Source organism: Acomys russatus, chromosome 7 (assembly GCF_903995435.1).
Source record: "Acomys russatus chromosome 7, mAcoRus1.1, whole genome shotgun sequence".
In the NCBI taxonomy this organism is placed as follows: Eukaryota; Metazoa; Chordata; class Mammalia; order Rodentia; family Muridae; genus Acomys; species Acomys russatus.
The window spans coordinates 59,439,193-59,455,303 of NC_067143.1; the positions used below are offsets into that span (position 1 = coordinate 59,439,193).

Sequence of the window (16,111 nt, forward strand, 5' to 3'; positions counted from 1 at the left end):
AAATTTCTTTTTTTTTTTTTTTTTTACAAAAAAATTTTTTGCCCTTATCATCTTTTTTTTTTTTTTTTTTTAGTTTTGTTGTTGTTGTTGTTTCCTAGACAGGGTCTCTCTGTGTAGCCTTGGTTGTCCTAGACTTGCTTTGTAGACCAGGCTGGCTTCGAACTCACAGCGATCCGCCTGCGAGTGCTGGGATTAAAGGCGTACACCACCACACCTGGCCTCTAACCACTAAATTTTATGAATCAGTACTATAAAAACAAAAAACAGCACTTGGTTTACAAAATGTTCATTTAAAACACTGTACTGGTCTTTTCAAATCCTTGTTGTGTTTCAAGCCCAGCTGTGAATTAGAAATGGTTCTCTCACTCTGTACCAAACAACAGCCAACAACGACAAAAGTAATCCAGCCATGTATTTTAAAAGATTAGCTCTGAATTATCCATCTGAATATGAAAGGTAAAACAATGTGGACTTCAGAAGGAAACACAGAAGAATTTCCTTGCCTTGTAATTATCTAAAAGAAACAAAATAACAACACTACACAGAAAGAGAGAAAACTGATAAACATTACAATAATACATTTGTTCCTTGAAAATCACCATCAGGAGACTAGACCCAGAAGGCACAGATTAGAAGACACCAGCAAAATAAACCACAGACTCCCACCTAGAACAGCAAGAATTCCAGCAAACAGGTAAAATAAATAAATTAAATTAAGTCCACCTAAAAATAGCAAAATACCAGGTTCCTTCAAAGTAATATACAAAGCCTAATAATAGTGCACCTAATTGCAACAATAGCTAAAATGAAAGGACAGAACTGTGCAGGTGTGGACAGGGAATGACCTTCATGTCACACATGGCTGACAGGAATGTCAGCTGGTACAATAGCTATAAAAGGCCCTGCAGAGCTGGTGGTGGCATACGACTTTAATCCTAGCACTTGGGAAGCAAAAGACGGTGGATCTCAGCCTGGTCCACAAAGCAAATTCCAGGGCAGCCAGGTCTGAACAGAGAAACCCTGTCTTAAATAACAACAAAGACTGTAAGCAGGGCGCAGTGGCACACACCTGTAATCCTCAGGACAGCCAAGGCTAACAGAGAAACCCTGTCCTGAAAAACTAAAATAAAAAAAGAAAGAAAAAAGACTCTACTAATGCTAACCGTCTGTATGCCAATACTACATACATTCCCAATACATCAAAGGCATATTCATACAAAAGTACATGTGTGACATGAATTCTAATAAAATATCAATACTCAAAATCTTGAAACTACCCATGTGCCTAGCAAGTATAGAATTCAAAGATAAAATATGGCAAAGTGACACAATAGAAACATACAAAAGTGAGAAAGAACAGTCTGAAACTACAGCCAACGTGAATGATTCTCTCAAATACAAGCTGTGCAAAAAATAAGTACATTAATAAATAAATCCAAAACACAGGGCTGGACTATAGCTCAGCAGTAGATCATTGCCTAGCATGTTAGAAGTCCTCAGTTCAATCCCTGGTACTGCCAGAAAAAGAAAAAGGGGCATGACAATTTAGAAATTAAACAAGGACCAAGCTGGGCGTGGAGGCGCGCGCCTTTAATCCCAGCACTAGGTAGGCAGAGGCAGGCAGATCTGTGAATTCAAGGCCAGCCTGGTCTACAAAGTGAGTCCAGGACAGCCAAGGCTACCCAGAGAGACCTTGTCTGGAAAAACCAAAAATAAACAAATAAATAGGTCTTTATGTCATTATTTGGGAGCTAGAGCAGGCATAGAAAAGCCCGTAGTTTTAATTTTTCACTTCACGCTCCCTGACCCCAAGACAGTCTCACTATGCAGCTCTGGCTGTCTTAGAACTCACTATGTACAGCAAGCTGACCTCTAAACCCAGAGAAACCCTCCTGCACTGTTCTTGTCTACCTTGTTTCACAATGCACTCTCCATTCTCTCTCCTGCTCTCAACACAGAACCGGATGAGCTCAGACTCACAGAAGAGGCTGAGTGGAGGGCAGCAGGAAGTAGGTGGGTGCTGAATGATACATTAATTTCAAACAGAAGAAAAAAAATTAGGGCTGTGAGAGCGCTCACTCAGCACAGCCTCACTTTCCCCAATAATTCTATTTGCATCCATGTTCTCTCCCTCCTGCAATCCTCCAAACAAGTCCTGGCACCATCCAAGGCCCTGTAACTACAAGTTGAAGCCAGAGTGGCCAACGCCAAAGCCCAGCGCTGCAGTTCCTCGGGAGCTTCCTCCTCCCCTCGATGCCAGGCCTCTCTGAAGAGCGTGCAGCTTAGTAAATGTGGCGCTGTAACTTCCCAACTGTTGACAAAATGTGGCAGAGTGCTTGTTTAGCATGGATAAAGTCCTGGGTTCAATTCCTAACACTGAACAGGGGTGGGGCAGGCTCTCAACATTTAGAGAGATATATCAAAGATTGGCTAGTTTGATAAAATATGCTTCCAGACCTTACCCCTCAAATTCTAAAGGCAAGTCAGTGGAAGACATCTGTAATCCTAGGAATTCAGGAGGCTAATATAGTGAGGTCTCCAGTTCTAAGACATCCTGAGAAACATATGACCTTATCTCAAAAAACAAAACAGGTTGGGAGGGTAGTAGATACCAAATGCAACAGGTCACCAGACTGAAAAGTTTTTCTAGTAAGTTCTAGGGGCTTTTGTAACCACTGATCCAGAGCACACACATTGAAAAACACTGTCTACAACGCTCAACACCCCCCCAACTTTCTCACCATACTGTTAACCTCACTCACCCAGCTCCAGCCTCGCTGACCTTTTGAACCGTTCTGCTGAAGAGCATGGCACTGAGCCAGGCAGTGGAGGCGCACGCCCTTGATCCCAAGCACTCGGGAGGCTGAGGCAGGTGAATCCTGGTAGCCAGCCTGGTTTACAGAGTAAGATCCAAAAGAGTCAGAGTTACACTACACAGAGGAACCCGGGTGTGCGTGCGTGCGTGCGTGCATGCATTGAGGGAGAGAGTACGATCCATAAGCATTCTCAAGGATAAGGACACGAAATGGCCAAGAATTTGTACTAGCCTGGATTACATGGCCCCTTTCTCAAAGCAAAGTACAGAATATCTACATCCACCCTGATCTAACACTTAGAGCTTTCTTTTTTCCTTGCTTTTATTTCTCTTTTCTTTCTTTTTTAAACAAACTGTTAGTATGTAGACCAGACTAGAATTCACTATGAAATCCAAGCTGACCTGGAACTCTCAATCTTCTTGCCTCAACCTTATGTTTATTGTTTAGTTAATTAGTTACTATCTTGAGTTCTTGGTTTGGGGTGGTGGTGGTGGTGGTGGTGGTGGTGGTGGTGGTGGTGGTGTGTGTGTGTGTGTGTGTGTGTGTTGCAGAGTTTCTCTGTGTAACAGAGCCCTAGCTGTCTTGTAAACTAGGCTGGTTTCAGACTCACAGAGAAATCTGTTTGCCTCTGCCTCTCAAGTGCTGAGATTAAAGGCGTGTGCCACCACCACCGAGCTTTTATGCACTTGGTTTTTGACATAGTTCTCGGTGTAGGCCTGGTTGTCTTAGAACTCCCTCTGTAGACCAGGCAAGTCTCAATTTGCCTGCCTCTGCTGAATTGAGGGCATGCGCCACTAGGCCTGGCTATGTTTAAGTTTTGGCTGTTCTACATTTGCTGTGAAGACCAGGCCACCATGCCAGGCACTATTTTTGTTTTGTTTGTTTGTTTTTTGTTTTTTGAAACAGGGTTTCTCTATGTAGCCTTAGCTGTCCTAGGCTAACTTCGTAGACCAGGCTGGCCTCCAACTCACATCGATCCACCTGCCTCTGCCTTCCAAATGCTGGGATTAAAGGCATGTGCCACCACGCCTGACTTTATGTTTAATTTGTAATGCCTATCTCTCTCCACTTAAAACAGAGCTCCACAAAGAGAATTTCACTCACTGAGGTACCTTTTGTGCCTCAACAATGACTACCAGGTCATTAAAACTCAACGAGTAATAGCTAAATGAGGGAATGAAAAGCAAATAAAGATTAACTTTGAGCCTTTCTTGTTACTTGTATAAATGTGCTGGGGACTAACGCAGAGCTTTGTGCATGCTAAGCAAGCACTCTACTAGGAAGTAACACAGCCCAGCTCAACTGTGAGGTCTTCTGGGCAAGCACTGCCTACAAGATACACATATGTGGTGCTGGGCGTGGTGGACGCCTCCTATCCCAGCACTCAGGAGGCAGAGGCAGGTAAAGCTCTGTGAGTTTGAGGCCAGCCTGGTCTATAAAGCAAGTACAGGACAGCCAGGGGTCTGTTACACAAAGAAACCCTGTTTGGGGGAGGGGGAAGAAAGAAAGAAAGAAAGAAAATAAATTGAAATACAGCTGTGATGGTTTAAATGTAATGCCCCACAGATGGCTTATGTATCTGAATACTAGGACCCAGGGTGTTGACTATTTGGAGAGCATTAGAGGTTATGGCCTTGTTGGAGGAAGTTTATCACTGGGGACAGGCTTTAAGGTTTCAAAAGATTTCACCTCGTTTCTAGTTATAGCTCTCTGCTTCTTGTTTGTAGTTCAAAATATGCGCTCTTAGCTGTTACCTCAGATCCATCATCATGGGCTCTAACCTTCTGGAACTGTAAGCCCCAAATAAAGCTCTTTTTCTGTAAGTTGCCTTGGTCATGGGCCATCTTCATTATTATCACTGCATGCAGTTAATGATGAATATATCTAACTCCTCAGAATACTATAAACTCCTACCTTCCTACCCCACCACACCCCCCAAAAAAAAAACAACAGTACTGTATCACACACAGCGTTGGAAGCACGTTCCTCACCACTTAGCTGGCATTTCAATAACACAAGTGTGTGTGATGGAGGATTTAGAGACAAAAAGAAGATGTTTCTCATTCTTCCCTGTGAACTCATCTTGTTTAAATTTGCTGCTCTGAGCCAGGCATGGAGGCGCATGTCTTTAATCCCAGCACTAGGGAGCAGAGGCAGGCAGATCGCTGTGAGTTCGAGGCCAGCCTGGTCTACAAAGTGAGTCCAGGACAGCCAAGGCCACAGAGAAACCCTGTCTCAAACAAAAAACAATAAAAATTAAAATTAAAAAAAAAAGAGAATAAAGTCAAGACTTAACAGATGGAGCAGTGGTTAAGATTTAGATTCAGAATTGGATTCAGTTCCTAGCACCCACATCAGGCAGCTCACAACCACCTATCACACCAGTTCCAGGTGAGCTAATGCCCTTCTTTTGGCCCCAGAGCGCATGACATACACATGACACACACACAGGCAAGCAGGCACACACACAGGCAAGCAGGCACACACACAGGCAAGCAGGCACACACACAGGCAAGCAGGCACACACACAGGCAAGCAGGCACACACACAGGCAAGCAGGCACACCACAGGCAAGCAGGCACACACACAGGCAAGCAGGCACACACACAGGCAAGCAGGCACACACACAGGCAAGCAGGCACACACACAGGCAAGCAGGCACACACACAGGCAAGCAGGCACACACACAGGCAAGCAGGCACACACACAGGCAAGCAGGCACACACACAGGCAAGCAGGCACACACAGCAAGCAGGCACACACAGGCAAGCAGGCACACAAACAGGCAAGCAGGCACACATACAGGCAAGCAGCACACATACAGGCAAGCAGGACACACACAGGCAAGCAGGCACACACACAGGCAAGCCGGCACACACAGCAAGCCGGCACACATACAGGCAGAGAAGCTGGCACATATTCACTAATAAAACTAAACATTTTTGGTAGTTTTTATCAACAGGGCTGTTTCACTGATTTCTTTTTTTCAGTACATTTGTCATTCATATAGAATGGCTATTGATTCTTCTAATTTTGTGTGCAAGTATGTCTGTGCAATGCCCTCAAAGGCCAAGAGGCATCAGATCCATGGAACTAGAGTTAAAGTTGATCGTAAGCTCCCATACTGGGGTATTGGGGGTAGGACATGGGTCCTCTGAAAGAGCAGCTAGTGCTTTTAACCATTGAGCCATTGTTCCACCCCAATAGAACCAATTCTTTGAACATTTCTGAAATGTCAGTCTAATGTATTATAATTTTAAAAAAATGAGAGGCTGGAGAGAGAACTCAGTGGTTAAAGAGCAATGGCTGCAAGCCAGGTCACGTGGCACATGCCTTTAATCCCCACATTCAGGAGGCAGAGGCAGGAGGATGCTCATGAGTTTGAGGCCAGCCTGATCTACAAATGGAGCACAGGACAGCCAGGGCTGTTACACAGAGAAACCTTGTTTTGAAAAACCTAAAAAATAAAGTTTTTTTTTTAATGAGCATAATTTGCTATTGATGAATTTAGCTACTTACTCTCTTATGAATCCTGGCCTGGGTTATTATTTCTAAGTCATTTTCTCCTGTTTCCAGGACTTTAAAATTCTCAGGCCAGGCATGGTGGTGCACATCTTTAATCTAACCAGCATTCAGGAGGCAGAGGCAGGTGGATCGCTGTGAGTTTGAGGCCAGCCTGGTCTACAAAGCAAGTCCAGGACAGCCAAGGCTACACAGAGAGACCCTGTCTGGGGAGGGGGTGGGGGAACCATTCAAAGTTTCTTGTTATTTCCCATACTGTTTCACTGCAAGACCACAGGAATCACAAGCAAACCCCTGACTACCAATGCAGAAGAGGAAAACTGCAGACTACCCCACATATACACCAAGAGACTTCTGAGGTTAGCAGATGCAAATCTTTTTCTTTCTTCTTCAAAGAAAACCAACCACATGCAAAAACTCTGAAACATCCTGAAAGTACGTAGACCCTCAGGGAGGAGGTAACACTAGCCTTCTTAGAACCAAAAAGTCCTACTCACTTTTTGATCGAAGATTTCCAGAACTGATAAGAGAGGGGAGAGAAGAAAAACCAGCAAGCAGCCTTACTAACTGTACATGAGAAACAAGCCTGTCTGATCTGCTGACACTGCCCCTCTACTCAAGTATGTGGTGGATGGAGACGGAACCACAAAAGCCACGTCAAGCCATGCCAACTCTGCGATTCAATGACCAAGTCACTAGTCAGATGCCCCCTAAACTAAAAAGTAAAGTGAGAGATAAGTCAGGGACCTAGATTTTTTTTTTCCGAGACAGGGTTTCTCTGTGTAGCCTTGGTTGTCCTGGACTCACTTTATAGACCAGGCTGGCCTTGAACTCACAGCAATCCGCCTGCTTCTGCCTCCTGAGTGCTGGGATTAAAGGCGTGCACCACCACGCCCGGCACTTAAAGTTCACCTGGCTTTTTTTTTTTTTTTTTTTTTTTAAGGTGAGAGTTTCTCTGTGTAGCCCTGGCTGTCCTGGACTCAAGCCTTTCTGGCTGTTCCACAGCAGCCAGAATTGAAAGCAAAGTCAGGGTCCCTCTGTCCCCTCTGTAAGTTCCTCAGAGATCTCTACACTCATCTGGACTCAATCTTGGACTCAAAACCCTGTTTTAAAAAACTAAAATAAATAAATTAAAATAATATGGTAGATAGTCTCCGACTCCTCGCTCTTTTTTTTTCCTCTTCTGTGACCAATATACATGAATGCACGACCATGTTTTGCACACCTCGAAGTTTAGAAATCAAAATATTCGAAATGACAGCAACCTCCAAGACCTTCTCACTGCTTAGGCCACTCCAGCGTTCCACAGAAGCATTAGACTAAAGCATGGTCCATCTATACTGTAGACCACAGATCAGCTAGCAATCCTTTGTCTGTCTGTCTGTCTGTCTGTTTTGAGGCACAGTCTCATTATATAGCCCTGGCTGGTCTACAACTCACTTTGTAGACCAGGCTATCTTGAACTCATAGATGTGTCTTCCTCTGCCTCAGGTATGCACCACCATGCCTGTCCTGACCTAGCAATATTTTGACATGACTAAAGTGATCATCTTCATTTATTGGATTTAGAATCACCTATGACACAAAGATATGTATGTCTTCTAGGGTATTTCCAGAAAGGTTTAACTGTGATGGAGAGACCTACCCTAAACGCAGGTGGAACCATCCCTCATCTAGAGTCTCAGACTAATTAAGAAAGGGGGAAAGTGAGCCGAACTCCAGCACCATCTCTGCTTCCTGGCTACAGATGAAGTGGCCAGCTGCCCTGTGCCTCCACCACCACCATATTAATTTGCTTGCATTGTGACTGAGCCAAAATAAACTCTTCTTTCTTTAAGCTGCATACCTTCTTACTGTCCACCATGCCAGGCTCAAATACGCCAATCAACAACTGGTTGAGCACAGGGGTGCATGCTGTTTTCAGGAGGCAGAGGCAGGTGGATCTCTGTGAGTTAGAAACTAGCCTGTTGGGGCTGAAGAGACGGCTCAGGGGTTAAGATCATTGGTGCTCTTCCAGAGCCCCCAAGTTCAATTCCCAGCACCCACACAGCAGTTCACAACTGTCTGTAATTCTAGTTCCAGGGGATCCAACTCCCTCACACAGACACATGCAGGCAAAACACCAATACACATTAAAAATTTTATATATATATATATATATATATATAGAGAGAGAGAGAGAGAGAGAGAGAGAGAGAGAGAGAAAGAGAGAGAGAGAGAGAAACTAGGGCTGGAGAGATGGCTCAGAGGTTAAGAGCACTGAATGTTCTTCCAGAGGTCCTGAGCTCAATTCCCAGCAAGCACATGGTGGCTTACAATCATCTATAGTGTGCTCTAATGCCCTCTTCTAGCCTGCAGGAAAAGGATGCTACCAAAGGAGACCTTAGGCAAAGAAACTATTTTTAACTAGGAAGAAAGGAAGGAAGGAAGGAAGGAAGGAAGGAACAGAATATAGGAAAATGTAATTTAAGCACTGAACACCAACTCAGGATCTCCTCCTGAGAGGAGCAGAGCCCCAAAGTCATTAAAGTAAAATCCACTCATTTTCCAAGTGATCTCACACCTGAGGAAGTCAGGGGCTCTCCTGTGTTCTTCCAAGTCAGTCTCTCCAAACAAATTCGTGTGCTTAAAATTGCCTGAGGCTGTTTCTTCACTATTTCCTGAGTGTTGGCCATCTCCAGACTTCCTCCCTGTTCTACCATGACCTTACTTGGGAAATATCTGCCAATTACAGCAGCCTTGACTTTGGGCAGTCAGAAGCCAGAGGTGAGCCATCAAGATAGCAGTTTCCTGTGGCTCGTAACTTCGGCTTCAGGGCAGAGACACTGATAATAATTGTTGTAAGAGAAGGGGCCTGGAACCCACCAGATTGGTAGAAGATCAAAATACATTTCACTCCAATCAACTCCCAGTTTGAAGAGACCCTCTCATCATTCTTTGTTGTGGTGGTGATATTAATGGGGGCTGAACCGAGAATTTCATGTATGCTAGGCAAGCACACCCCAGCCAGTTCATGATGCTTCTAGGGCGGGGTGGGAGGCCTAGCCTAGTCTCTCTCTACAGCTCCATCTGGGCTGGAACTTGGGATGTACTGCCTCCAGCTCTGTGCTGAGATACAAGTGTGCACTACCACTAGGCTCTCCAGCTTCATCTCTATTGCTTCTCAGTAGCATGTCCCTTCTTCAGCAGTTAGGAATCAAACCCACATCACACACCAGGATGGACGTGTGAACCAAAAAGGCATGCAGTCTGCTGTCATACCTGAAATACTAGCACTCAGGAGGCTGAGGCAGGAGAATCACCGTAAGTTAAAGGCCAGCCTGGGCTGCATATCAAATCCCAAGACAGTCTGCCTGTGCCACAGAGTAAAACTCTATCTCAAAACAAAGTAAAACAAAACAGAAAGGCTGTATTATTGGAAAGACATAGATGCTGGTGGATCTATTAACTGGTTAGGTAATTTTGGAGAACAAACTAGCAAGCAGTTGCTCAAAAGGTTAAATAAAGTTTCCATATGACCTAGCAATTTCATTCCTAGGTATGCAAGCCAAGGGAAACTGAACCATATGCCACCAAAAACCATATATGCACATGGTCACACCATTATTCACAATAACTAAAAGGTAGAAACAACTCAAATATTAACCAACTAATACTATGTTTTGGGCACAGACTATTAATCAGGCACAAGAATAGAACAGTGCAGCCAAGTATGGTGGTACACACGGAACTCCAGCAGGTGGGGACAAGTATGGTGCTACACACGGAACTCCAGCAGGTGGGGACAAGTATGGTGGTACACATGGAACTCTAGCAGGTGGGGACAAGTATGGTGGTACACATGGAACTCTAGCAGGTGGGGACAAGTATGGTGGTACACATGGAACTCTAGCAGGTGGGGACAAGTATGGTGGTACACATGGAACTCTAGCAAGTGGGGACAAGTATGGTGGTACACATGGAACTCTAGCAGGTGGGGACAAGTATGGTGGTACACATGGAACTCTAGCAGGTGGGGACAAGTATGGTGGTACACATCGAACTCTAGGAGGTGGAGACAAGTAGAGGCAGAGGGATCACATTTTCAAGGTCAGCCTGAGCTACATGAGCCTCTATCTCAACTAGGAAACAAAAAAAAAAAAAAAAATAGGAATCTAAGCTAGAATAAAAGGCCATAATACTGCTACTGTCCCGTCAAACAAATATGTTACTTCTCTCATCCCCATTAGATTATTGCAAAGCAGACAAATCATCACTCAAGGAGCAGAGAAGAAAAATGAAGTGTGGCAGGGAAACAAATGCTCTCTACCTTTCTCTGGACCTCGGTTTCTCATCTGTAAAATCAGAAGGTTATGTGATCTCTAGGTATGCTTCCCTGTCTGACATTCCATAGCCTTAACGGTCCAAGTTTATCCAGGTGCAGTGGCACACGCATATATCCTAGTTTAAGGATAGCCTAAGCTGGAGCTGGAAAGATGGTTCAGTGGTTAAGGGCATTGGCTGCTCTCCCAGAGGACCTGGCTTCAATTCCCAGCACCCACATGACCATTCACACTTGTCTGTAACTCTAGGATCTGACACCCTCACACAGATATACATGCAGGCAAAATACCAATGCACATAAATTACATAAATGTGGGGTCACAGACCAGCCTGGCCTATGTGTCAAGACCTCATCATCAAAAAGCTGGGTGTGGTGTCCCACACCTGTAATCTCAATACTCAGAGAGGCAGAAGCAGGTGCATCTTTGTGAGTTTGTGGCCAGCCTGGTCTACAAAGCAAGTTCAGGACAGCCAAGGCTACACAGAGAAACTCCATTTCTTTCTTTTTGATTTTTCTTTTTTTTTTCTTTTTTTGGGTTTTCAAGACAGGATTTCTCTATGTAGCCTTGGCCGTCCTGGACTCGCTTTGTAGACCAGGCTGGCCTCGAACTCACAGCGATCCGCCTGCCTCTGCCTCCCCAGTGCTGGGATTAAAGGCGTGTACCACCACGCCCGGCATCTTTTTGATTTTTCAAGACAGGGTTTCTCTGTATAGCTCTGGCTGTTCTGAAACTCACTCTGTAGAACCAGGCTGGTCTCGAACTCATAGAGATCCACCTGCCTCTGCCTCCCAAGTGCTGGGATTAAAAGCCTGCGCCACCACACCTGGCTTGGAAACCCTGTTTCAAAAAAGAAAAACAATTCTAATCTTACTGCTTGGTACATCTAAGGATTATTATGATCTGGCTAATCCTCTACCCTGTATTTTCCAGACAGACTCACTCTTCAAAAGGTGACACTCAGACATTGTTTCAGTGTATTCTTTCAACATGGTGCCTTTCTGTTAATGTGACTATTAGCTAATCTTTCTTTCAGTCCACACTTAACCCGTGGGTCAGAACAACTGCTTACTGTACCTCTAGACTGCTATAATCCTTAACTAAGTCAAAGAAAACATTGAAAGGGGTTTTGTCCTAATTTTAATTTTTACTTTGTTTTCTTTCTGTTTTGCTGTTGTTGTTGTTGGTTTTGTTTTTGTTTTTCCGGACAGGGTTTCTCTGTGTAGCCTTGGCTGTTCTGAACTTGCTTTGTAGACCAGGCTGGCCTGGAACTCACAAAGATCCACCTGCCTCTGCCTCCCTGAGAACTGAGATTACAGTCATGCGCCACCTACCCAGCTTGTTTTTCTTTTTGAAGATGAAGTCTTAGCATGTAGGCCAGGCTGGCCTGTGACCCCACGATGTAGGTAGCATAGGATATACTTTTTTTAATATACCATTTATTTTATTTTATGTCCACTGGTATTTTGCCCTAACCCTAACCCTAACTGTATGAGGGTGTCAGATCCCAGAGTTACAGACAGGTGTGAGCTGCCATGTGGGTGCTGGGAATTGAAGCCAGGTCCTTTGGAAGAGTAGGCAGTGCTCTTAACCGCTGAGCCATCTCTCCAGCACCTAGAAGTATTTATTGTCTTTCTTGTTTGTTTGGGTTTTTGTTTTTGTTTCTGTCTATTTGTTTGAGATGGGAGTATCCTGTGGCCCAGGCGGGACTCACAGTAGCTAAGCAGATAGGATGACCTTAAACTTCTAACTCTCCTGTAGCTTGAACCTCCCCAATGCTAGGATTATAAATGTATACCACCATACAAGCTAAGAATCTTTGACTTGCTTTTTCTGGACATAGTTTGTTTTGTTTTGTTTGAGTATTCAGGAACTACCAGAGAAATACAACCTAATTTGGTTGGAGAAAAGCACTGAAGGTTCCTCTCAGTGATTGACCAGAGAATCTGAGCGCGATTCCTACCTTCAAATAGTTTCGCGGACCATGACATCTCCAATTTGGGAGCAATCAGGCAGGCTAAGGAGAGAAAATGCACCCTACAGAGTCTCAGCATGGACAGCACAGTTTTGTTGTAACTCGGTGTTCCCCTTGGATCATCCAGATTGCCCAGTCAACTACCAGAAATGAAAAGGGTGGGGGGGAAAAAACCCACCCTCAATATCAGTGTCTCCTCTAACAAAGGCCAGCCAGGGACTGGAGAAATGGTCTTGGCATTATACTGCTGCATACTACTGCAACCAAGGTTTAAAATACACAAAATGCCCTCCTTACACATTTTTTAAACTCCTCCTCCTCTCTTTATTCTCCCAATAAACTTACACAGGGATATAATTTTAGCTTGCTGAGAAGCCAGACAACTAACAAATATTCACAAAACAAGAACAACACTTTTTTAGTGAACGATTGAATGCTTTTTAAGTTTGCAGGGCCTACCAGCCAGGCCTTACTACTTACAGTGCTAGTTTCTCTCATTTGCCCCAGGCACAAATACAGTCAAGAGTAAACCGGAACTGTCTCCTTCTGACCAGAGCCCTCCCTGTTCTCCATCTTTCTTTCCTTCTTTCTTTTTTTTTAAAAAAGGCTGAGAACGACCTTGAACTCCAGACTCTCTAGCTTCCACAGGTTTACACCACTCCTTACAGCTGTCTCTGCCTTCTAAAACCAAATACCTACACAATAGTATAGTAAGACATTCAATAGCATGTCATAAAAATAAGTTTATTCTACCTCTGAGGTTCTTCTTTCAGCCAGAAAAACTGTTACTTTTAACCTTTCTTAACTTGTTAAATTTGCTTTTCTTTCTTTTTGGCTAGCCTCTCACTATGGAGGCCTGTCTGGCCTTAAACTTGTGGCAATCTTCCTGCCTCTGCCTCCCCAGTGCTGGGATTACAGACATGCACCACCACTGGTGACCATGTTACTGCTTTCCAAAGACCTCCAGAGAGGCTCTGTGATGCGCGTGTCACCAAAGAAGCACTAGACCAAGAGTCAGAAACGCCCATCCGGGCCTCATGACTCTCAGATCCTCTCCAGCACCAACACCTAGAGCCGAATTCCAACACTACATCATCCACAAGTCTAAAGTCAATGCATATAAAACAGATGGCAACATCCATCTGTACTATAAGAATTAGATAACACAGGGCTGGAGAGATGGCTCAGAGGTTAAGAGCACTGAATGTTCTTCCAGAGGTCCTGAGATCAATTCCCAGCAACCACATGGTGGCTCACAACCATCTATAATGTGATCTGATGCCCTCTTCTGGCAGGCAGGTGTACGAGCAGAGCACTGTATACATCATAATAATAAATAAATCTTAAAAAAAAAAAAAAAAAAAGAATTAGCTGACATAAAAAGGTGAGCTTGGGAGCTGGGCGTGAAGGCACATTCCTTTAATCTCAGGAGGCAGAGGCAGACAGATGGCTCTCAGTTCCAGGCCAGCCTGGTCTACAAAGGAGTCCAGGACGGCCAAAATAACATAGAGAAACACTGTCTCAAAACAAACAAACAAAAAAAAAAAGGTGAGCTTGGAATATTAATGCTACCCCAACAGAAGGCTTAACTCACATCAATCCTTTACTAGTTCATGGTTTTTATAAGGCATCAGTTTCTTGCATTTTTAAAAGACAGTTTTTTTCTTTTACATCCATTTTTCTGTCATCTGAAGTGTGTACTTAATTCTTTTCGTAAAAAATACCTTTCCCCTCTTCCTCTTCCTCTTCCCCTCCTCTTCCTCTTCTCCCCCCCCCACCCAACTCCCCCTCTCTCTCGGGTACCCCTCCTCTTTTCTTCTTTCCCCATGCTCATTTAATAACCCTTAATAATAAATAACCTAAAAAAGAAAGAAAGAAGGAGAAATACACCTTTAATGCCAGCACTGGGGAGGCAGAAGCAGGTAGATCTCTGTGAGTTTGAGGCCAGCCTGGTCTACGAAGTAGTCCAGGACAGCCAGGGGGAGGGCTACACAGAGAAACTCTGTGGTGAAAAACCAAAAAAAATAAATACTGTAATTTTTTTCTGGTGACCAAAAAATTTTTTTAAAAAAAGCAAAACTGTCTATCACCACCTAAGCACAGTAAAATTAGTCAACCGGACGATCACTTTCATCAGTGACCACATCACGACCGAGAAGGCGAAAGGAGTTTCCTCCATCAAATCAGCATGACATAACTTTAAAGTCTAGCACAAGCCTCCACCCACTGAAAGCGGCTTACTGGCCACTCAAAAACTTCAAAACTGTTGCAACTCCAATGCGGGCGCGCAGGAATTCACCGGGGATTTTATAATTCTTACACCTTCCAGCGATGGGTGCCAAATCTCCTCAGGGCCTGACTGTCACCCCACCGCCACTTCCCCTTTGAAAGATAACTTGAGAAGCAAAACAACTTGTCCAACTGGGACGTCGCCCTTTTATTCGCAAATGACCCTCGCCTGGTAAAGGACATAACTTTCACAAAAAGCCAAGGCCCTGGGTACAAGGGGAAAACCATTCTGGTGTAACCCAAGTTCAATTTGTTACTTCATGTCCCATCCATCCAGAGGGACAGAGCTGTGGAGGACCAGCCCGGGGCCTGGCCTGCTCAGGAAAGAGTTATAACGGTTTTGAGGAACTGGTCTCCCCGGCTTCTTGGGACGAGGCCAGATAAACTCACCAAGTTTTTGTTTTGCTCTTTTGTAAAGTCTGGGTGGGACTAACTCTCCCTAGGACCCGGGCTAACTTCTTCCGTCCCAAAAGGATGCTGGAAGGCAAGCTTCCCTTCACCCTCCACTAAGCCACTCGTCCTCCTGGGCGCACACAGCGTCCGCGTCTCCGCAGGTCGCCGACGCTGTGCCCACCGCGCGGGGGGCAGCGGGCCCTCGAGTCCCAGCGTCCGGTCCCCTTCGCTCGACCCTCGCCCGGCTCCCGGGACAAAGCGGGACCCGTGGGCCCCGGCCCGGGCTCGGCGCGCACTCACCCGACAGCTCGTCCGGCTCCAGCCCGGTCTCGGTGTCCAGCCCGCAGATGACAAAGTAGTCGGCGAAGCGACTGGGCGCCGAGCCCCCTCCGCCGCCGCCGCCGCCGCCGCCGCCGCCGCCGCCGCCGCTGCTCATGGCGCCAGGCCGAGCGGAGCGAGCCGCGCGGAGCCGAGCCCCCGCCCCCGGCCGCCCGCCCGCCCTCGGCCGCCGCCGCTCCCGCCGCCGCCGCCGCTACCGAGGCTCAGGCCGCCGCCCCCGGGCCTGGCCGGATCCCAGCGGCTGCCGCTGCCGTGCCGGGGCAGGGGGGCACTGGGCCACCCCGCGCCGCATCCTGGACGCTGTCCTCTGCTTCTCGGTCAGAGCAAGCCTGAGGAAGGGCGGAGAGCGGCCGCCCGCCCCGCCGCGGCCCCCCACCCGCCACCGCTGCTGCCGCCGCCGCCGCCACCACCGCGTGCGCACGCGCGGCTGCAAAGGATGACGTGATGCTCTTTGG

The 16,111-nt window shown here is 45.9% G+C and overlaps 1 protein-coding gene across 1 annotated transcript in view; it reads right to left on the reverse strand.

The window, feature by feature from the left end:
- Dennd5a (DENN domain containing 5A) overlaps positions 1-15,753 on the reverse strand; it is a 67,015-nt gene extending 51,262 nt beyond the window's left edge. Inside the window, 1 exon segment of the mRNA XM_051149379.1 lies at positions 15,618-15,753. Within this exon segment, the coding sequence (XP_051005336.1) occupies positions 15,618-15,753 (136 nt within the window).
- Between the last annotated feature and the right edge of the window lie 358 nt (positions 15,754-16,111).